At 44.2% G+C, this 20,418-nt stretch overlaps 1 protein-coding gene across 1 annotated transcript in view; it reads right to left on the reverse strand.

Annotated features, from left to right (window-relative positions):
* The window catches only part of LOC8031199 (filamin-A), a 180,023-nt gene that overhangs the window by 55,175 nt on the left and 104,430 nt on the right, over positions 1–20,418 (reverse strand). The window contains exons 13-25 of the mRNA XM_040218746.3: positions 18,414–19,343; positions 15,698–15,919; positions 13,681–13,848; positions 13,429–13,584; positions 12,635–12,715; positions 11,296–11,436; positions 10,170–10,337; positions 8,801–8,944; positions 7,594–7,677; positions 6,426–6,563; positions 5,010–5,183; positions 2,606–2,755; positions 1,753–1,836 (exon numbers count right to left, since the gene is read on the reverse strand). Of these exons, the coding sequence (XP_040074680.2) occupies positions 1,753–1,836; positions 2,606–2,755; positions 5,010–5,183; positions 6,426–6,563; positions 7,594–7,677; positions 8,801–8,944; positions 10,170–10,337; positions 11,296–11,436; positions 12,635–12,715; positions 13,429–13,584; positions 13,681–13,848; positions 15,698–15,919; positions 18,414–19,343 (2,640 nt within the window). The remainder of the gene's footprint in view (positions 1–1,752; positions 1,837–2,605; positions 2,756–5,009; positions 5,184–6,425; positions 6,564–7,593; positions 7,678–8,800; positions 8,945–10,169; positions 10,338–11,295; positions 11,437–12,634; positions 12,716–13,428; positions 13,585–13,680; positions 13,849–15,697; positions 15,920–18,413; positions 19,344–20,418) is intronic.

Here is a 20,418-nt window from a genome sequence, read left to right on the forward strand (position 1 = left end):
GCACAGTTTACTTGCCCCCTTGCGCCCACAGTGTGCTTGCGCCTTTGCTTTACATCACTCTCGCAAGACGATAATCGGTCTTTTCGGTCTTCTCCTAGATGGCACTGCCCGTGCGGTCGCGCGGTCGCGCCATCACGTCGCTCCCCCGCTGAAGTTGGCTCCCGCGCTACCCGCGGTACAGTGGACTATGATGATCAGTGAATGTCAGTGGTGATGCTGTTATGCCGTGTAAACTTTTTGCTCGGCATTTTCTGGCCAGCCTCGCGGGATCCGCTTTGCCGCATGCCTCGCCGGCGCTACCGGCGCCGCATCCTCGGGCAGCCTAGGAACGTTGGAAGGCCTGTCCCCGTGAAGTAACCTATCAAGCGCTCGCGTTTGCGCATAATTTTTTTTTTTAACCACAATTTTTTTGCGAAGTTGTTTTTTAGAGTTGATTTATTTATTGCCTTCTATGGCAATGGCGCTTCGTTATATTGAAATAGCAGCAAAATAGACTTCGTTATATAGGGACTAAAAATACATGGGGTCTATGGGCAAGAAATTATGAAAAATAAAATACTTCGTTAAATCGAGGATTTCGTTACATTGAAGTTCGTTATATCGAGGTTCGACTGTATTGTCTTTTCAAAAGGAATTTCAGAATGCCTGGCTTCCTCCACCCAGTTTAGAAAACTTTCTTTGGCTAAATCACAAAAAGTGTGAGCCCCACCTGTAACACCGACTGTGTTCTGAAAATTTATAGAATGTCTAGCTTTTAGTACGGCCCCAAACAATTATCTTTTTGAACTGGGAGCAACCACTGATACGTTGGCCAACAAATACCAGCCCTGGTATGTCGTCTTTGTCCTTGATCTCGACTTTTGCAACCATTGATACGGTGGCCAACAAATACCAGCCGTGGTATGTCGTCTTTGTCCTTGATCTTGACTTTTGGATACAAAGGTAAGCTCCTTTCACACGTGTGTTGAAATATAGTTGTGCTGAAGTGACATCTTCGTGAACATCTTCGACACACCACTCCTTGGCTCAATTCCCTGTCAGTTGCCCGACTTTTCCAGGTTTGTTGCACTTTCCCCGACAACCCCAGGACTTTTTCGTGTTGTCTATTGAGGGATGCGCAGGTGGTGGACATACGTCATTAATTCCTGTTAGCCTAGCTTGTAATCTTGACAAAATCCAAGAGAATGAATAGATGGGTGCAAGACTGCAGCGCAGTTGAGACAATTTAATGAGTCCCATAACCACGGTCCTTAGATAAACTATTTACTGGTCTGGAAACTTAAGCTGTTTTCGCCCTAGTCAATTCTGTCTCCTCAAGCGGTACTGATGCAAGGAGGAATGAAGAAAAGTGAAAAGAAATGAAAATATTAAACAAGTAAAAATCCCGAAAAAGCTCGATAATGCCTTTAAAGCAGGTGCAGCATCATTCACATGGCATTTCAATTATTTTAAAAAATTATGACCCTCAGGTTTCAAGTATAAATGGCGTTTCCAATCGTCCATTTTTTCGAAGGGTCCATGGGGCTTGATGAAACAGTAGACGCACCTAGCACCTTTCATCACCGTGGCTTCTCCGAACTCATGTTCAGAATTCCGTTAGGTCCACTGAGCGGTCCGACTGGTTGAGTCCTAATATTTGTCCCTTTCCCTAGGGAAGACTTCCCCATAGTGTGACAAAAAGATTCCAGATCAGGTAATCCAAGGACCGTGCCATAACCTAAAGGATAAAAAAGGTTGCCTCGAGATGCTCACCTGTTCGAACAGGGGAGAACTCCACCCTTAGGTTCCTGTCTCCGATGTCCTTGAGCGAACAAGGCACTGGAGAACCCTCAGGTCCTGAAGAGAGCCCAAAACAAGCACACACAATAACTTTACCATCGTGCACTCCATGTTCTCCAACTCAGCAACAAAATTGAGTGACTTGCCCAACAATATACTCAAATGCAAACTGGCAAGATTCACCAAAAAAAAAGATATGACATGAGAAGTTTTAATTAATGAGCCGAGAAACTGAGGAAGAGGAGGAGACGAGAGCGCACAGGGACGTCAGAACGCCGAGCTCTGACTGGAGTGACTAGTGGGTAGACGTAAAGCTAGCTGCCCTCTTTACACGCAGAATGTGAAATGCTGGACGCCGGCATTTGGCAATCAAACGCGTTCAAAGTGTGAGTGAAGACAAAGGCAGCTATCATCATGTCTACCCACTAATCATTCTAACCAGAGCTCGGCGTTCTTACGTCCCTGCACGCTCTTGTCTCCTCCTCTCCCTCAGCTTCTCGTCACATAAGAACTCAGCAGTATTTACGCATCAAGAGACAGTTACAGTTTGATCCTAAGAATGGCGACTTCTGAGAAACGTCATTCTCGATCCAGAATGACAATATGCAATGCCACCATTGACTGCAAGAACGAACGAAGCACCTTCAGCACTTGCCAGAATGTCTCAACATGTCTGCATCTTTCATGTCAGTCATTCTCACAGCCAATGGGAGGCCGGGACATCCTCTGGAGTTCCGTTGAGCTCAGCTCGAGTTACGTAATTACAGCGAGAGACTAGATTTGCTCAGCTGTATGATGAAAATAACGAAACACAAACGAGACCCACCTTCGACCCTGACTGAGAGGTCCTGCTCTCTTCCACCTGCATTCTGGATGACGAATCCAACGGATTTGTCCACCGAAGCTGCCGCCAGCGAGGAAAGGTCCGTGGCTGTAACCTTTCCACCATCCTGCACCTTCACCTTGAAGGGACTCCCTGGAAATTAGCAGAAAAAGAAAACACAGGAAAACATTTCAGATGATTGACCTAACATCTCACGCACGCACAATGCCTAAGCTGCGAACTACAAAGATCCTAATATTATCCCAACTTTTTTATGCTTGGCTAGAATATATTCATTCAAATGCTATTCCAAGCATCTTCATAAGTTTGACTCCAAAAAGAAGTAGGCAAGCAAAACAGAAAAAGGTATGGGGGGACATGGGTCTTTGGAGCCAAAAACTTCCTAAAACTGCATTCTTTTGAAAATGGCGATGGCTGTTGTTTTTCTGAATCTACCACGCTTTTAATTTCGTGGATGAATATTCGAGCTATAAATCAATTTATAATGTCTATGCGAGCTGAATGTGCATTAAAGTTGACTCTAAAACATTGTTTTCTCATAACACAATTTTTGGACTCGTTGAAAATTTGCAGGAGGGATATCTCAGCATCTACAGCAGTCAGGAATATAATGTTTCTTGAAATGTGTTGCTAAAAATGAAACATAAAATGCAGCTAAATACTGAAAATCCAAAAAACATATTAAGACTCATACACTTAGAGTGCACCAACGTCTTTTCTCATAATATTTTTTTTAGATAGAATTAAGGAGGTAAGTGACTTACCCACCATTTTACTCATAAATCTGGTGAGTTCCACGCTTTAAAAATTACCACATTTTCCGGTGTATAGTTCACGGGCTATACTTGTCTAAAGAAAGTATAGTCGGAGTGCAGGTGAGCTAGTGTAAGTTGAACATGATGGTATGAGGCTGGGGCAGGAAAACGAAAACATAAAGGAACACCAGAAAAGAACAGGCAACATTTCAAATTCAGCTACCCCAGTTTCAAGTTTACCACCATGTTCAACATGTTTAAAAGTTGAGATTTTATCCGATGCAGACCATCTACATGAGCGGACTATACAAGGATTTGATTTCTTTTTCTAGATGGTTCACTGTGACAAGATGTGAAGGATTTCATAAATGATAGAGTATCTTAATGTTGATTTATTTAAGATTCAAGCTTCTCTGTGAGCTAATACAGTGGGCATTTGTCAAGGTGTGCTGCGTATGATAATTTTTACGTTCAGACTAGGCACTAGGTGTAGACTATGCATGGCGAGCGGTCTATGCACCGAATGCGGACTATCTAAGCAAAAACTTATTTTTTTACCACAAATCAGGGATGGGCAAAATACATGCAAATATGTATCGAAATACAAATACAAAATACTTCATCAAAAATGTATTTAATTACAAATCTAATTACATTTCCAAAAAAGCATTTAAGTACAAGATACAAATACAACCAAATGTATCTGGTCTCCTCCGAATACTTTTCCAAATACATTCCTCAAAATTTGTGTCAGCGACTTCAGGGCACCTGCAACGGGTTTCTGGGTATCTCATTTTAATTTTGCATCGCACATTCTGGAGTTAGTGTGCGAGGCTCTAGAAGCGTAATAGAAATATAATCACAAAAAAATGTAATCAGCTCTGACGTAATATGTGAAAAAAGTACAGAGCTTCAAGCAGCTTTTTTGTCGATTACATTTTGGTATAGACCAACAAAGAACCGAGACGACCAAAGCGCGCAGCACTAGCTAGAGAATTTTTTATTGTTGTAACTCGCACCAGTTACAAAAATATGGACCCGCGCATTTAGAATGTTCCAGGCAAAAATATGGATGGAAATCAGGCTGAAAAAGCATCACAAGTTGTCACAGGCACTTATTTAGCCAGTCTGCCTGTGAACGTCGATTTCGTCACTATTCTTGCCCTGGACTAGCACCGTAATCACAAAGTCACTAAATGCTTGTGCTTGATTGAGAGACACTGCATTTGGTGCAGCGCCTTTAAAATAAAGCCGGAGGAGAAAAATAAAATAGCCCCATGGCCGAATAAAGGATGGAGACTATATCTTACAACCACATGCATAAAAACAAGAATTGTCGTGACCATAAACTTGAGGGATGTATTTTCGCCCACAAAATTGTATTTAGTTACAATTGTATTTTAAATACCCACGTTTGAGTATCTAAATACACACGTCAAATACATTACCCAATTTGTAATTAAATACAAATGCAAAATACACAAAGTATTTTAAATACTGCCCATCCCTGCCACAAATTTGCTTCTGCAGACTATGCAGACCCGGTGCGGACCCCAAAAATATGGTATGAACACTAATTAATCAAAGTAAAAGAAGTTGTTTTATGGTTTGCTTAAAAGCACGGACAGTACCTGGCACAGGTTCTTTATTGAAGCTGATGCTGATCACATGGTCCGACGGATCACTGGGGACAAACGACACGGCAAACTTGGCGCCCCCCATGGGGTGGACCACGGTGGGAACGTCTCGGCTGCGAGATGTCACCGTGATGGCAAGGTTGCCTTCGCCGGCACAACTCACGTCCACTGCAAGAATAACACCAGGGTGAAGCCGCGCCTCCTATCGGCACTTGTTTAATTTCGTCCATGCCTACACACGACACACCTCATTCTGACAGGTTACCTGCAACCTGTTAGTCAGAGTCTGAATTTAGAGATCATAAAGATTGCCAGAAATATCCTTAACATATTTATTATTTTATCATTAAAAGACATTAGTTTTAAGAAATGTAGGCTATTTGCATGGAGTGTGACAGGTGAGTAAAACTTCTCAGGTACAGAAATGAGAAACAGGTGCATCAATGTTAAAATATGGGCTGTTGTCATGTGCTGTGTATAATATATTTACTTCTACTTTTTCTCACTTTGCAACAACGCCGTTTTCTGTAAGTTTTTCAGTCAAGAAAAGACGACTCATACTTAAGGATGGACTATTATTCTTTCACTGTAAAAGAGCTTGAACTAAAGAAACTCATTGACTGTGCCATACAAAAAAACTTTTTGTTTTGTTTTGCACAGTTAATTAGTCTCCTTAGTTCAAGCTCTTTAACAGTACTGAAAGCATCATAGTCTATCTTCAAGTATGAGTCATCTTTTCTTGACTGAAAAACTTGCAGGAAACAGTATCGCTGCAAAAAAGTTGTAACGAAAGGTAGCGTTATGTGCAATGCATGTAAACAGCCCATTATCTAACATTAGTACCAGTTTCCCATTTTCATACATACCGGAGAAGTTTTACTCGCCTAACTACCACACTCCAAACAAATAGACCAAAATTTTTGAAAACTAGTGTCTTTTGATAAAACAATGAGCTGGCAAAATGGCTACGGTATACAGAGATGTCCAAAAGAAGAAAGGACACAGTAACAAAACAAACCGTCTCAAAAGGCCTATCACAGTGACAACAAAACTTGCTTCTTTTTTCCTGATTAAAGATTAAAACAGCGCAAGGACACGGACAAGAACAAGAAGGTAGACAAACAAGGCGCTGTTTTAATTTTGTTTGTCTACCTTCTTGTTTGTGTCCTTGCGCTGTTTTAATCTTTAATCATGAAATACCAACTAGCCCAAACTTCTACTTTAGTCAACTTCTTTTTTCCAAGTGGATGAAGTCAAGAAGTGCAAAAAAAAGTGGAAATATTTTATTTGAAGGAGCCTAAATCGTTTGATTATTCGTGAAAACATTTAAAGCCCGAAGATAATTTGTCACTTAATCAATGGCCTTTAATGAAGATCTAGTGCCGTTTTGAAGATTATTTTCAAACTCACCCGTAAACTGGACAGGCTTGCCCAACGTCCCCTGAGAAACTGCACTGACATCAACCTTGCGGGCATCATATGCTTTGACCACGGCCGGCGTCCCAGCAAGAACTTTTCCTGCAATCTCTACTTGGACCATGTACTGACCTGCACGTTCAGCATGATTGCATCACTCGGTCACGTCTCCAAGATGTTTACTGATGGCAAAAATCACCCTTCAGTCTTTGTTCAGCAAACCCATATCCCAATCTTAAGTGAATCAACTAGTAGGACGATGAGTGGACTCTGTTGCCCAGAGACTCTTCCTGTTAAATAATACCACATTTAATATGATAGGAATATTTTCTACAAACCATCTGTTCACAACTTCCCTTTCTTCTAATAAAGATGGCAATTCCACCAGTTTACGGTACTCTCAATGCTCAAAACTTCACAAAATCCACATTTGGAGAGTGCTGCTGTAGTGCACCACAAGGCCCACACAGCTTGGAGTTACAACATCTGTTCCAAACAAAATCTCCAGTGGTGGGGATATCAACCCATACTCTGAGTGAGTGTTTTTTCTAACACTAGGAAAAGTATTTGCACAGCTTTTTTCCGGACGTAGACAAAATTACACTATTCGCAAATTATACAGCATTACTATACTTTTCTTAATATGGCACTTGAAGCAACACATATACTAGTCATCTTCCGACATTGCACCTGAGAGCTTCAGAACAATATCATGGCTTCATGCACTGGGCTACAAAAGCTATTCAAACAAAATTATACAAGCTAGATCATGCTGAGAAAGACTGAAAAGCACAAAATGTGCGATTTGCCTTGCAGAGAAGAAGCACAGGGCATCTGAACGACAGCATCTAATGAAGGACATCTAACGAAGATTCGTTCCGATTTCTGACAGACGCCGTGAGATGGCGCAGCGTGACAGGAAAAGCCACGAAGCGTGCGACCGCGTGTTCGTGCGCCGCACAAATTACTTTGTCTTTGCGTGCTCTGAACACCCAGCCTCGACAGCTCAGTCGCCAAAGCACTTGACTGACAATCTCAAGGTGGAGAGTATAAGTCCTGACGGGAAACTGAAGCCTTTTTATACGGTTCCCGAGGCCCGCATAGCTTTCCGGTGTCGGTATGTTCTGTGTTAGAAAAAAGGAGGAAAAGAAGGGATACTGACCGACTTGGTCGGGCACAAACTCGACGTTGAAACCGCCCCTTGAGCTGCGGCTCAACTTCACAGGGACCTTGACCTCGAGAGGTGCTGCACGAGAGGCAACATTTGGGGCGACGGAAGTTCCCAAGTGATGGCACACAGGCAAAATATACAGGCTTGGTCATGCTGACAAAGATTGTGGAGCACAGAAAGTGTTGAGCACAAACTACCACCTCACAGAACCACCTTGCAGAATCACCTCGCAGGAACTGATGTCACGTGACTAAAGGTGACATGGTGTGGTGGTAACGTCACATCAATCTCTTGGCCGAATTTGGCGGAGAAATTTATGTCACGCGACTTGAGGTAGCATGGAGTTCCGTGAAACTAATTTCTCCGCTAAATATAGCGGAAAAATTAATGCAACGGTTCTTAGTGACAATTTTTTCACGAAATTCGGCTGATAAAACACATTCCATGTTAAAAACTACCTGTCTCTTTGGTATATCCCAAAGGTGCTCTAAATGCATAGCATGTGACATTGGGGTGACACGTGACATGACAGCGTCACGTGACTATCATAAAAGCACATGGTCATGCGAGCTTGGGTCGTGTGACCACATGACGTGGCATCACCACAGTGTCATGTCATCACGGTGTTCAGTGTAACATAATATCATGGTGTCATGTGACATCACAATGTCATGTTGCAATGTCATGTAATGTAACAGTGTTATGTGATGCGATAGTGCCATGTCACATCACAATGCCACTTACGATGTTACATGACGTCACAATGTCAATGTCATGTCATGGCTCACGTGATATGCCAGTGGAGTCGTGTGACTTATAACACACATGACACAGAACCATAGTGTCACGTGACATTCCAAGTGTCTATTATGGTGTTACACAATGTACGACGTCAATGTCATGTCACAGTACCACATGATGCCACAGAGTCAAGTGCCTTGTGGCACAGAGTCATTGTGTCACATGACATCACAATGTCATGCGACTGTGTCACATGACGTCATGACGTCACCCGACATCACAACGTCACGTAAGAAATAATGACCCAAGAGTTTCCTCTGACACTACAGTCAGACACCAACTGTTGGGAACACCACGTGATGACCACAGAGTGATGCCATCGTCGAGGCTACGTGCCAAAGATGAGAAAAACCTGGGCTTAGAAATTTTACACATTCAAGAGGGAAAAGCAACCCACACATGACGGTGACTCGCAAGTCGTCCTCATCAGACACTCCGCCGACATAGAAGCGACTGGGCACGTTGACCGGAACCAGCTCCAGGGAGGAGAGGTCCACGGAAAACTGGTTCACATCCGACACCTGAAGAACCACCGGACAACCTGCCGAAAACATTATGTAAAAAAGTGAGTCAGTCTTCAGCAAAGAAATTAGGTTTCCAAATTAAGTGGAAGAACAATTTCATTTGGATGTTACATTTAGTGAAATACCACCTAGAAAATCTTTGAGACACCTCAAAAAAAAAAAAGCTTGCTCAGGTGAAGGTTCAGCTGGGGAATTAAACAAAAGTTTGTTCATCTGAATAGCTAGTTTGTTCGACTAGAGTTTGTTAGGTAATCTAATGCTTAAACAAAGTGGAAAAAAATTGATGTTTGTGTTTATTTAGTTTTGGGTGATTTGCTTTGAGAAGCAGCGACACTGGTTTATCTGTAGATAAAAAATTTTGCCAGTGCGGTACCACTGACCACAAGCCAGTACGATGCTCATCCAGATTGAAACAGGCAAGGGTGGGGATTGAACAGAGTCAAAATTTGGACAAAACCAGGACTCGTAGAGAGAGAGTCGGCACCAACTGTATATAACATAGCCTTAAAATAATGATAATAATGTAATTTACACTGCAGAGCCGCAGTGCCCCAGAAATTGAGAGTAACTCATATTGCAAAGGCTCGAGGTAGGTAGCGGCACCTAGATAGTGAGAATGCAATGAACATGTAAAGATGCAACTAATGGTTGTGAGGCAGGCTACCGACAACAGAAGTAGCAACGGTCACACCTTTTCATAACTGAAAGGTTTCAAACGATGAAAAATGCCATCCATTGCCCCACCTTTAGCGGAAATCCCCAGCCCCTCAACAGTGCATTAGTATCATCCACACTACGATCATGCGCACACAGCTGGCATACGACCGAAAATCAAAAACTATCTTCAGAGAAAGGTGCCGTCACTTCGGATTAGTCGGCAATCGCAGCGTGTCCTCGACATATACAAAAAACGTCTCTAACTTAAACACTCGCAGTGCATGCTAAGGTCATCCGTGTTTGGGAGATACTGAAATTACAGAGCCATTCCCGACAAACTACTTGACACAGCAGAGATCGGGCAGCCTTTGGCATTAACAGGTGTCCACCTCTGCACATCTTGCCATAATTCAGTTTCATGCTTCGTCACTTTCCCGCAGGGCAGCAATGCTGCAAACAGCCCACATATCTCTCGAGTCTCCAATGGAAGGAGACGAGATAAAATAATGAGACTGAGATGAGAAGAAAGTGGCTGGCACTCAAGCCACGGCAAATCAATAGCACGCACGGTGACTAAGCACATACCGGGCACGTTTTCGCCGTTGAACTTGATGCTGACCACGTGGGGCACTGGTCGCAACGGTTTGAAGCTCACGAGGCACCGTCCGCTGCTCAGAACCTGAACCTGGTTGGGCACTTCTCCGTCATTGACAGAGATCTCGAGTTGTCCTTCGCCAGCTCTCGATGCATCAACTGTTCCGGTCGAGAAACAGGACAAGAAAAGCTAGTGCAACTCTGCAGACCAAGGGTCCTCAGACCTTCCGATATCCAAAAATGCCCGTCTCGGTCGACTAACTGATAGTTGAGGCAGGCACGTAGCCAGGGGGGAGGCCCATGGGGCCTCCCCCCTGGCTACATGCCTGCCTCAACTATCAGTTGCTACGGCACTCTCAAGACAGCAGAAACACCCGTGTTGTCGTGTTTGTTTACTTCGACTACAGTGGTGCTTTCTAAGCATTTGTGTTTTCGAACATCGCCCGGATGTCTTATTTGGAGCATTTCATGCCTGCGCTCAAGATGAAGGTATTACTGGCGCGTACCGTATAAAAGGATGCGAATTTTCACGCGTTTTCATCACCGGAGAAAAGTGATTAGGGTTAGCAAACCTGAACGCTCGCAACGTCCGTCTGCAACCCGCGACGCCGTTAAAAGGCTGCGCCAGGCAAAAGTCACTCATTTCTTTCAAAATGTGTGACACACTTGAGAGAGAAGTGTACTAGTCTGGTGAAATAAAGACTTTCCTCAAACTAAGCTTTATTTTTCATCTAACATAAAATAAATTCTTTTACAAAGGTAAGTTGTCTGATGGCATGTATTTTGGCCTGAAAATTGATGTTTTGGTTATAGCGCGGTACCGCTTAAGTGCGGATTTTCGCGACTCCCGCGACATACGTTATATGCGGTCTACACTGTAGTCTGTTTAACTGGAGTTTGATCAAGTGGGACATCACTGTGTACTGTTCTGTTGGACTAAACAAGTGCCAAGCAAGGGCCTACCCTACTGCAAGCCTTTTCTGCTTTTCCAGATCTAACATTCCCATTTCTAGTAATGATTGTCAAATTTTATATGGGTGCTTGCTCAGTATTTTGTGGTAGACTGCACGACAGGACATGAAGCAGGAAGGAAGGATCCAAAGAACAGCAGCTTTACCTTGGAACTGAGAGGTCTGCCCCACCAAGCAGGACTGTGGAACGTCACTGAGGGTGATGCACGAGGCGTCATAGGCCTTGGAGACAAAGGGGCTGCCGGGAATCCTCTGCCCTGCTACCGACACGTCAATCTGGTATGTGCCTAGAAGATTAAACAGACAAAAGAAGTATTTCCTTACCCAGGACTGCAGCCGCCTGTTCAAGAATATAGTATCAAATCTTGATATGCTTCAGTCCCTGCACAAGTGAAGGACTGTCGAGAAATACAGGCTCGTGGTAGTAATGCAACCTTCTGCTTTGCAAAAAAGCAATGTCTGTAAGAACTTGTAATCCAAATAAGCAACATAAGATACGTACAAGCAGTAATCATGTGAGAACATACTACTTTGGTGGAAGATGCCAAGCATAATTAACTACTTGGGATTGTTGTTAAAACATAGTCAATGACATATATCAAGTTACATGAAGTTACATGAGCATGCATGCCTGAAAAAAATGTTGTGAGAAGAGCTTCTTTCTATTTAAAATGGTTAACAGAAAAATTCCAAGGACACCTATAGGCACTTCTTACGAGTTGTGAATGCGAAAGCATGAATGTTGTTCTTTCGCTCCCTTAGTTCGTCTGCGGTATACTGGTGGTGTGGGCGGCCATTTTTTGCTACTGCCGAGGTTGCCGAATGCACTCTCTCGTGAAGTGGCAGCAGCCCCCGCAGCCCCCCCACCCCTTCTGGCAACGCCTGCCATGAGAGCAGCGGCCGAGCGCGCATTCTCGTGAAATGGCCGCAGCCTGCAGTCCCTACCCCGCCTAGCCCCTTTAGCACCTGACGCGAGAGCGGCAGCTAAGCACGTGTTCTCGTGAAGCAGCAGGCAATAGCTATCTAGGAGCCGTTTTGTTTTGCCAATGGGAGAATGGGCATTTCTTTCGTGTTTTTTTGTGGTTACAGACACCGCCAGCTCCACTCCATGGGATAGTTAATGCTTTCGTATTAAAAGCCTGCACATTTCTGCCTTCCATAATAAAGATAACAGAAATCAAAGGCACTTTGCAACACACTGTGCGAAGGTGTGCACTTGAAAATATCTAACAACTGCAAAGGGCAGGGTAAGGTTCAGGTGGGCTTAAACCACTTTAGTAACACACAGACCACACACCATAATTGGAATACTCAATTGCAGTACCAGAACCTAAAATAGTTTTTGGCAGCTCCCAAATCAATGACCTGAAACTCAGTCCAACCATGAATCTAGTGCCATTTTATGTTTTTTTCTTTGTTTTAGCAGCAGAACTACAAAAAGGTTGCGCATTATTGAGTAGAGAGGTATCATCTGTTTCTACTGACCAGCGTCAACAGTAGCAAACTCCACCACATGGCAGTCCGGACGCTCTAAAACGGTGTGCTGGATCTTGGACTTTCCGGGGCCTGCGGTGGGAAAACAATCATGAGCCATTCAACTCTGTGAAGGTGAATGACCAGCAAAGCTGTTTAGCAGACGACACAGACCCACCCCAAAGAGCCGGAGGAAACTAGACACGCGCGACGGCACCGCCACTCCGGGAGAGGGGAAGGAGAGAAAACTAGGCACGCAAGCGCTCGGAACGACGACAAAGAGAGGGCGGTGCGAGCGTAGGCATGGCCAACGCGAGTTGCACAGTGGCAAATCTTTGAGAAACCTTTATTATCCACCTGAGAGCCTACTGATCTTGAAAATGTTGCCTATTGATAACTGATCTACTGAACAGACCTAATGCTAAATTACCAAAGCATCAAGGAGATTGCAGAGAATGGTGTTCCACGCGCCGCACGTGCCAGCATCTGCAGCAGTAACTGTTCTAAAGCAGCAGCCTAAAAAAAATGGCATCTTGCACGCACATTCATCAATGCTCTATTTTGGTTATTTACTTCGAATTTATTATACAGGGAAGGCGTGCGGCGCGGCGGTGCGAGCGTAGAGTTTTTAGTTACTGCACACGAAAAATCCACGGAACCCTAGCCATATACAGCTTTGCTGTAAAAGGGTACAAGCCCATTTTCGCTCATTCCCGTGCCATGTATGTCACCAAAACAAAAGTTGCACATGAGCTCCGATCAACGACACGTCAAAGGAAAGTAACAGGTCTCAGAACACAACTCGCCTTTGATGCTGACTTTGAGGTCGTCTTTGCTGCAGCCGGGAGCATGCACCTCGAAGCTAGCCACCTTGCCACAGCTGAAGGTCTGCAGCGCCTGACCCCTTGCAGAAATGGGACCTTTCTTCGGCATGTCTCGGACCTCGCACTTCCACGGGGAGCCTGCAACAAGAAGCATTTAAAGGGACTGCAAATATTTATCTTACAGGGAACACAGTAGCAGAAAAACTTGGGCAAGCGTGAGGTTTCTGCCCTTACCTGGCACTTTCTCGCCGTTGAACTTCATCTCGACAGTGTGGACAGTGGCCGTGCGTGGCACGAAGGAGGCCAGGAAGCGGTGTCCCCCCAGGGGCTTCACGTGGCTCGTCACATGGTCGCCGTTCACCATGATCTCCAAGTTGCCGGAGCCAGCCTCCGCCCCATCGACTGCGTTACGAGGGAAGTGCTTAATACACTCAGATACGAGTTTCTTTTAGGATTGTGCACAGAGCTCGCTTCCACTGTGTAGCTTCTCTGCAGTGCACCAGTGCTCGATAAGAAGCGCGCTCAACGGGTCTAACTTGCCGTGGTCTTAGAAAAGTACAAATATCAGTTGCATGCTTAGGAGAAAAGCACACTTTCAAAGCAGGATGGTGCATATGTGCACCGGGTGCATTTAGAAAAAACCAGAAACTTTGTGAATTTTGATATCTACATTGCAGTAAAATTTTCAAAATTAAACTGTGGCTATTCTGCAAAAGTATATGTTAGGCAGATGCCTAACAAACTGTGTTAATCAATTGTGGTTGTCTTTTTCTTTTTCCAAATTCGAGATTAAAGAAAGGATATTTGCATATAGCAGGAAGATTCATAAATCCCCTCGATTAGGAATACCTGGCATCTCTGTTACTAGTTTAATTTTATGTCAAATGTGTAGTTCATTTGCCATCCCAATGTGGGCATTGGACTGCCTGAGGCCACAGTCCATGTAATTAAATTAAAATCAACTTAGCTTACAAATGGGCAAGTGGAAGCATGGGAACAACCTTCACAAGTTCAGCTGGGTTTTCGTTGGAGCGTGGCGCAACGGTGAAAGGCTTGGAGAAACTATTTCATACTCTATACGAAAATATTAGGCCAAAACCACCGTTTCTTCCGAAATCACTTTGAACTCAAAACCTACTATTCGCACATGCCTAGTTTCTTCACTAACCCAAATAAATAAAGCCTGTAAAGATGTGTACCGCAGACAACAGCAAACTGCTGGAATGTTTCGTCAAAACAGCACCCTCAAAAGAAGCGATGCATGAACATAAACACACTCCGGAAAACATAGAACTGACGGGAAAGCTCACTAGATATGGTAAGCTTGAGTGCCTCTAAATATTGTACTGGAATCAAAACTCTCGCATAAATCACAGCCAGTAGATGAGCTTCTAGAAAAATAAAAACTCGTTGCCATTTTTCATTTACATCCTCATCGTTCATTAAACCTTCAAGGTTGATATAGGTATTACACAAGAGTTGAGGAGTTAAAGGACATTATTATACAAATGTAAGTAGAACCTCACTGATACGGTTCTCAGGGGACCGCAGAAGAAAAACATATAATCCGCGAAAACATAAAAAACGAGAAAGCCCTTGCAGGGCTGGAAGCTCAGCGGGACCGGCAGCTTTGAACGTAAAAGCTGGAAAAACTTAAAAACCAGGAACATATCCATGAGGTTCTACTGTATAAGTCAGGACCTAAAGCAGTAACACATCCTGTCCAGAGCTATTCCAACAAAACACAAAGTTTGTGGAATGAAGCAAGGCTAAAGTGGCAATTCATCAACAGTGATCAATCATCTTTTTCATACGCGTTTCCTCACCTACCTGATTACATCTTTGTGTGACGCAGCTGGTTTACAAGAGCTAACGTTTGGGTTTATCTAGTGCCAACTTTACACTGTGGTATGACCCCACAGTGTAAAGTTTGTGACTAGATGAGCACACGCATGAGCAGAACAATGTGCGCGTGGAAATTTTTTTAATAAGCATTCAGTTGTCAGTCAGCGTCTGTCCTGTGTGCTTCTTCTACTTTTGTCCTGTCCTTATGCACTTTTTTTAATAATGTCACTAAAGTGGGAAGTGTATTTTTGCTCATAAGGCTTAAGTTTCAGCAAGCTTTCATGGATCTGTGCATACAAGGGTGCCATGGCTCGAAAAAAAAAAGCATTCCGATAAAACTGGCTAATAAGCTGCGACACTGAGGCAAAGAAACTTTCTGTGACAAAAATGTAGACGGGGCACTTACTTTCGAATTCAACGGGGCAGCCAACAGTTCCGTTGGGCACGTCACCGACACGAATCTTGGTTGCGTCGAAAGCATGGCTGCGGAACGGACTTCCAGGCAGGGGTCGACCCTCGACTTTGACTTCAATCACGTGTTCGCCAACTTCGGGTGTGATGAACTCCACCTCAAGCTCCCCGGGCCGGAGGACATCCACACGCACGGGAAACTCGCGTCCAGACGGTGCTGCCGACAAAGACCATGCTCAAGATGAGACGGATGTGCACTAGATAGATTGTGGGATTGCTGCATTCAATTACCGCAAAATACCGAGCAAGCGCCCACCCAAATTCAGAAATAACTTCGGAAAAACTGGGGGATGATTATTTTGATAATCACTGATTTGCCTCAAAAAAGGTTCAACATATTAATAGAGACATCTGAACTAATAACCCAATTACAAATCAAAATCACTCTTTTTTTTTGCCAAGTTATTGAATTTTTATTTTCGTCCGAGTCTGAGAGGCTCTATTGGCGACACTAAAAATGTTACGTCAAAAGTTGTAGTATGAGGGCAGCAAAGCTTGTTCCCAATGAGTTACGAGAAGTTTGACGGTGTGAGACGAATGCTGGGAAGGCTCGCAGCCAGCAAGGCAAAACAAAACGTGCAAAACACTTTCTTGTCTAGACTGCCCGCTCGACTTGCAAGTTATACAATGTGTGACATCACCCCACCGTAGAGCACGGGAAGATTTGGATGCCTGTTTTGGCATAACCTTCATTTGCCGTTTTCTCTATGGCTGTTTAGAATTTATCAATAATGAATAGCGTGCCAGGAAGAGTAAATCTGGGTCTTTCAAAAATGTGTTTTGTTTGGACGGCTGAGAAAACCAACCAGAGCTCATTTGCACACTTGCACTTGAAGGGACACTGACATCACCCAAAATTTTTTTTTTGATTTTTTTGCCAGGCGATTTGTTATGGTGTCAAAAGACTACCCGATCAATATTTTGCTACAGCGTCACATATATTTTTAATATATTCAAAAAATGCAGCTGCTCTAAACCGAAACCGAAACTGGACTGGGGAGCAAATATAGAGGAGGAGAGAGTTGGCAGAAGTCACTTGGCTGTGCAACTTGTTTTTCCAATCAACATATTTGCAGCGTTTCAGAAGCCACAAAAAATGGGTATCATATTTCTTTTCTATTTTTAATATTGTGTGTGCGTGCCTTTGATGAACCACGACTATACTTATATCTGGTGGTTGTGCCTAAACCGTAGAAAACTGCACGTAATCACGAAAAAGAGAGCGAGCACAACTCAAACTGGCCAGTTCTCGATCAATGGTTTACGGGCGGAAAGAAAACGAATTTCGAGCCGTGATTTGTTTTCTGGGTAGTTGGGCTCTCATGTGTCATGCACAAATAAAAACCTTGGTGAGCATAAATACCCTGTCAGAGTCCCTGTGACCAAGTACATAATGAGCTCCCTTGTGGATGGGAGAACACATTGGTTTGCTGGCGCCACCTGTCACGTAGCCCTGGAACTGCACATAACTAGACTGAAGGTTTTTCAATATTTGCAAGATCAAATATACATAGTATACCATTTATGAAAAATGGACGCTTATAGCATTGTCGAAAGTTTTTCAAGTTCACGGTGAAAGACTATTGGGGAAAAAGATTACGAGAGATATGCAAAACGGAAGTGTTCCAAGACTGCCGGGCAGATGGCACCACCAGTGAGTTCCCTCGTCATAGGTGATTACAAGGAAGCACCACTCACTCGGTCGTACTTGAACACGAGTGTGTGATCCAGCCTTTAGGTTTAAGAGCAGAAATATTGCAGATGGTGCACACAAGAGGGTGGGTTTCACCGCATTGCAAAGGGGTGTTTGGAGAAGCGACTCACATGGAGAAGCATCTCTGTTGGCTAGGTGGGCTCAGAAGTTTATGGCGAGCGTGCAATTTGTGCTTTGCTCAATTTACAAACGTTTCAAAAGAAGCGGGCAGGTGCTCATTGCCATGTGGGCGCACACTCGGTATTTTACAAGTCGATAAAAGTGTGCGAGAAAAAGAGAGCATTCCGATTTATGCACATGTGATGATTCCTGTAAAAAAAACCATAAAAGACAGAGCGAATCTTTGAAACAGTGTCTATGAAATGTAGACTGTTCTATAAAAAGGAAGAATAACAGCTACAGTTTTCAAATCTGCTGTAATAAAAAGCTTATTATTAAAAAAACAGACATAGATTGTCTGTTATGTTGTATTCATTGAAGCTATTAATACAATGCAGTTGCATATAAATTACTGCTAATAGGCACACTTGAGGTACAAAAGACGATCTTACTGTTTGTAATAAATATGTTTCTAAACTTTAATAATGGCTCGGAAATATAAGATATTTTTAAAACATTTTTATACGAGTTCATTGCATAAAACAAACAGAAGAAAGTTGTTTTGAGACAAAAAAAAAGAAAGAAAATCTTTTTCCCCTTTTTACCCAAACACTTTAGAAAGAGTGTCAGTAATGTTCAGAAAACGAGTGATTATGGTTAGATGCTTTTCGGCGGCTCTGAGCGCCAGGTTGGAAACGGCCCCCATTTTAGCACACCCACATGTGCGGCCAAAGCTACAAGCCTTTGGGTTCATCAGACATGCACCCGAATTATCTCTTCCTTCATCTCACACTCGCCAAAACAGTACAGTGCAAAACAAGGAATATTCACGGCATACCCGTAACGGTCACCCGGAAGTCGTCTCGCTCAAAGTCCGGCGCGCTGATCCGGAATGTGGTCGGCCGCTTCACCGGAACGAGCTTCAGCGCCTCCCCCGATATCTTCACCTGGGTCACATCACCAACTCTCGCTGGCGCCATCTGCCTCGCTTCGGGCGTCTTCCGTGCTGCGCTCTCGACGGGCGCGCCTTGACTCTCCCGCGTCGTGGACGCGAGCTGTTCAACGACACGACGCTGCTGCTGCTGCAGCTGCTGAAGATGGGCATGCTGAAGACCCTCCCTCCCGTCGACCCTGTCCCCCTCCTTCGTCGACCGATGGGCCACGACTGGTGGAGTCATCTGCCGCGACTCCGGACTCTTCCGCGAAGGCGGCTTTTCCGGTGTCGCGGTGTCGCGTGTCAACGAAGCGATCGCTTGAACTTCCGTCTTCCGTTGCTGAACATCAACCCTTCGCAGCTCTTCGCTGCTTCCCTCAAGCTCGAGGTTCCTGCTTGTTGGGGACGGCGTGGGAATTGCGGGCGCCGGTTTCCTCGGGGTCGGAGGTGGTGGTGCCTTAGGCGCTTGCCTCGAGGCCGGTCTCTCCGGTGTGACTACTCTCGTCGTCGACAAAGACGTGACAACCTTACTGATTGCGTCGACTTCCATCCGCTCACTTCTCGTAACTGCGATGCTCTCCTGGCTCTGCCGAGACATCTCGGTTCGCAAAGTCGGCTCAAACTGGGTGCGGGAGGCACGGCCGGGGTCGGGGTCTAGTTTGATGGGCGAGGTCACCCGCGAGGAGGTGTGGGAGGACGCAAAGAAGGAGGAGGAGGCGGAGCTAGACATGGCGTCGCCTATGGGAGATGCGACAGTGCGGGTAAAGAAGGAGTCGGTCGTCATGGAGGTCTGGTCGGTGTCTTCGGCCACGGAGATGATGGTGAAGGGAGAGCCTGTGGGCGGAACGAGAAAAGTAGATACGTATCCGCGAAAGTCAGCTTCGGTCTTTCAATTATTGTATTCGTTCAGAAACTACTGTGGATGAGGAGAAAAAGCAGGAATGAGTAATGGACACTGGAAAAGGTTTAATCTTTTTTTTTTTTTGATATTGGGTGTAGTTTTTTACATGTCATGGCTCAAAGTTTGGTTTTGAGCGTCTATGGCAAAACCGAAACTATCTGCTAGAGGGATGACAACACTGATCATCAGCCACACGGTTGCGACACGACGTCCCCGTGGTGCTGCGGTACGGGGTACAACCAATCAACCACAGCTCCACTGCGACGTGACGCCACGGGGTGCTACGCCAGTGTTCCCTGACTAAAAGTTAACCCGCTTGTTGCCCGCTAAAGAGCAGCTGGTCATATTTTTAAAATTGGTAATTGGTTTAGTGGAGTTTGCGGCTTCTTTTTGACATAATATTTCGGCTGTAAACATATTTTTTGCCACTAAAGCCACTAAAGACAATAATGGACCCATATCTCTGTGCAAAGATCAGAATGTCCGATACTGCAAAACCACTCTATAGTCAACTTCAGTTATACTATGAGTTAAGTTTGTTGTATCAGAATCCAATTACAAATTAACAAATTACCATGTAACCAGCTCAGATACATGTAATATTAAGCCTAGTGACTTGTTATAACAAGTTTATTACAAGTGGTGTGTAGCCTCAGTGGAATACAAATATTATTTTGACACCACCTGGCTATGGCACTACTGCACCTTACTAAAAAGTTGCATTTTACAGTGCGTGAAGAAGCAACATCTGTTGCCTCAATATGAAGGAATACACAATGTGCTACAGTCGTGTTTCATTAATATGGACCCCATCAATATGGACACCCCATTATATAGACAAAGTTTTCGGGGACGAACTGGGTGTAATACATGCATTCTTGTCTCATTATTATGAACAGATCTCATAACGGGTAATTTTTGGGGGGAACGAACGTGTCCATATTAACAAGGCATGAAATAGCATACAACTAATGACCATCTGCCGGCATGCCACATCGACGACCCCAT

Source organism: Ixodes scapularis, unplaced genomic scaffold (genome assembly GCF_016920785.2).
Source record: "Ixodes scapularis isolate PalLabHiFi unplaced genomic scaffold, ASM1692078v2 PGA_scaffold5__190_contigs__length_132052651, whole genome shotgun sequence".
In the NCBI taxonomy this organism is placed as follows: domain Eukaryota; kingdom Metazoa; phylum Arthropoda; class Arachnida; order Ixodida; family Ixodidae; genus Ixodes; species Ixodes scapularis.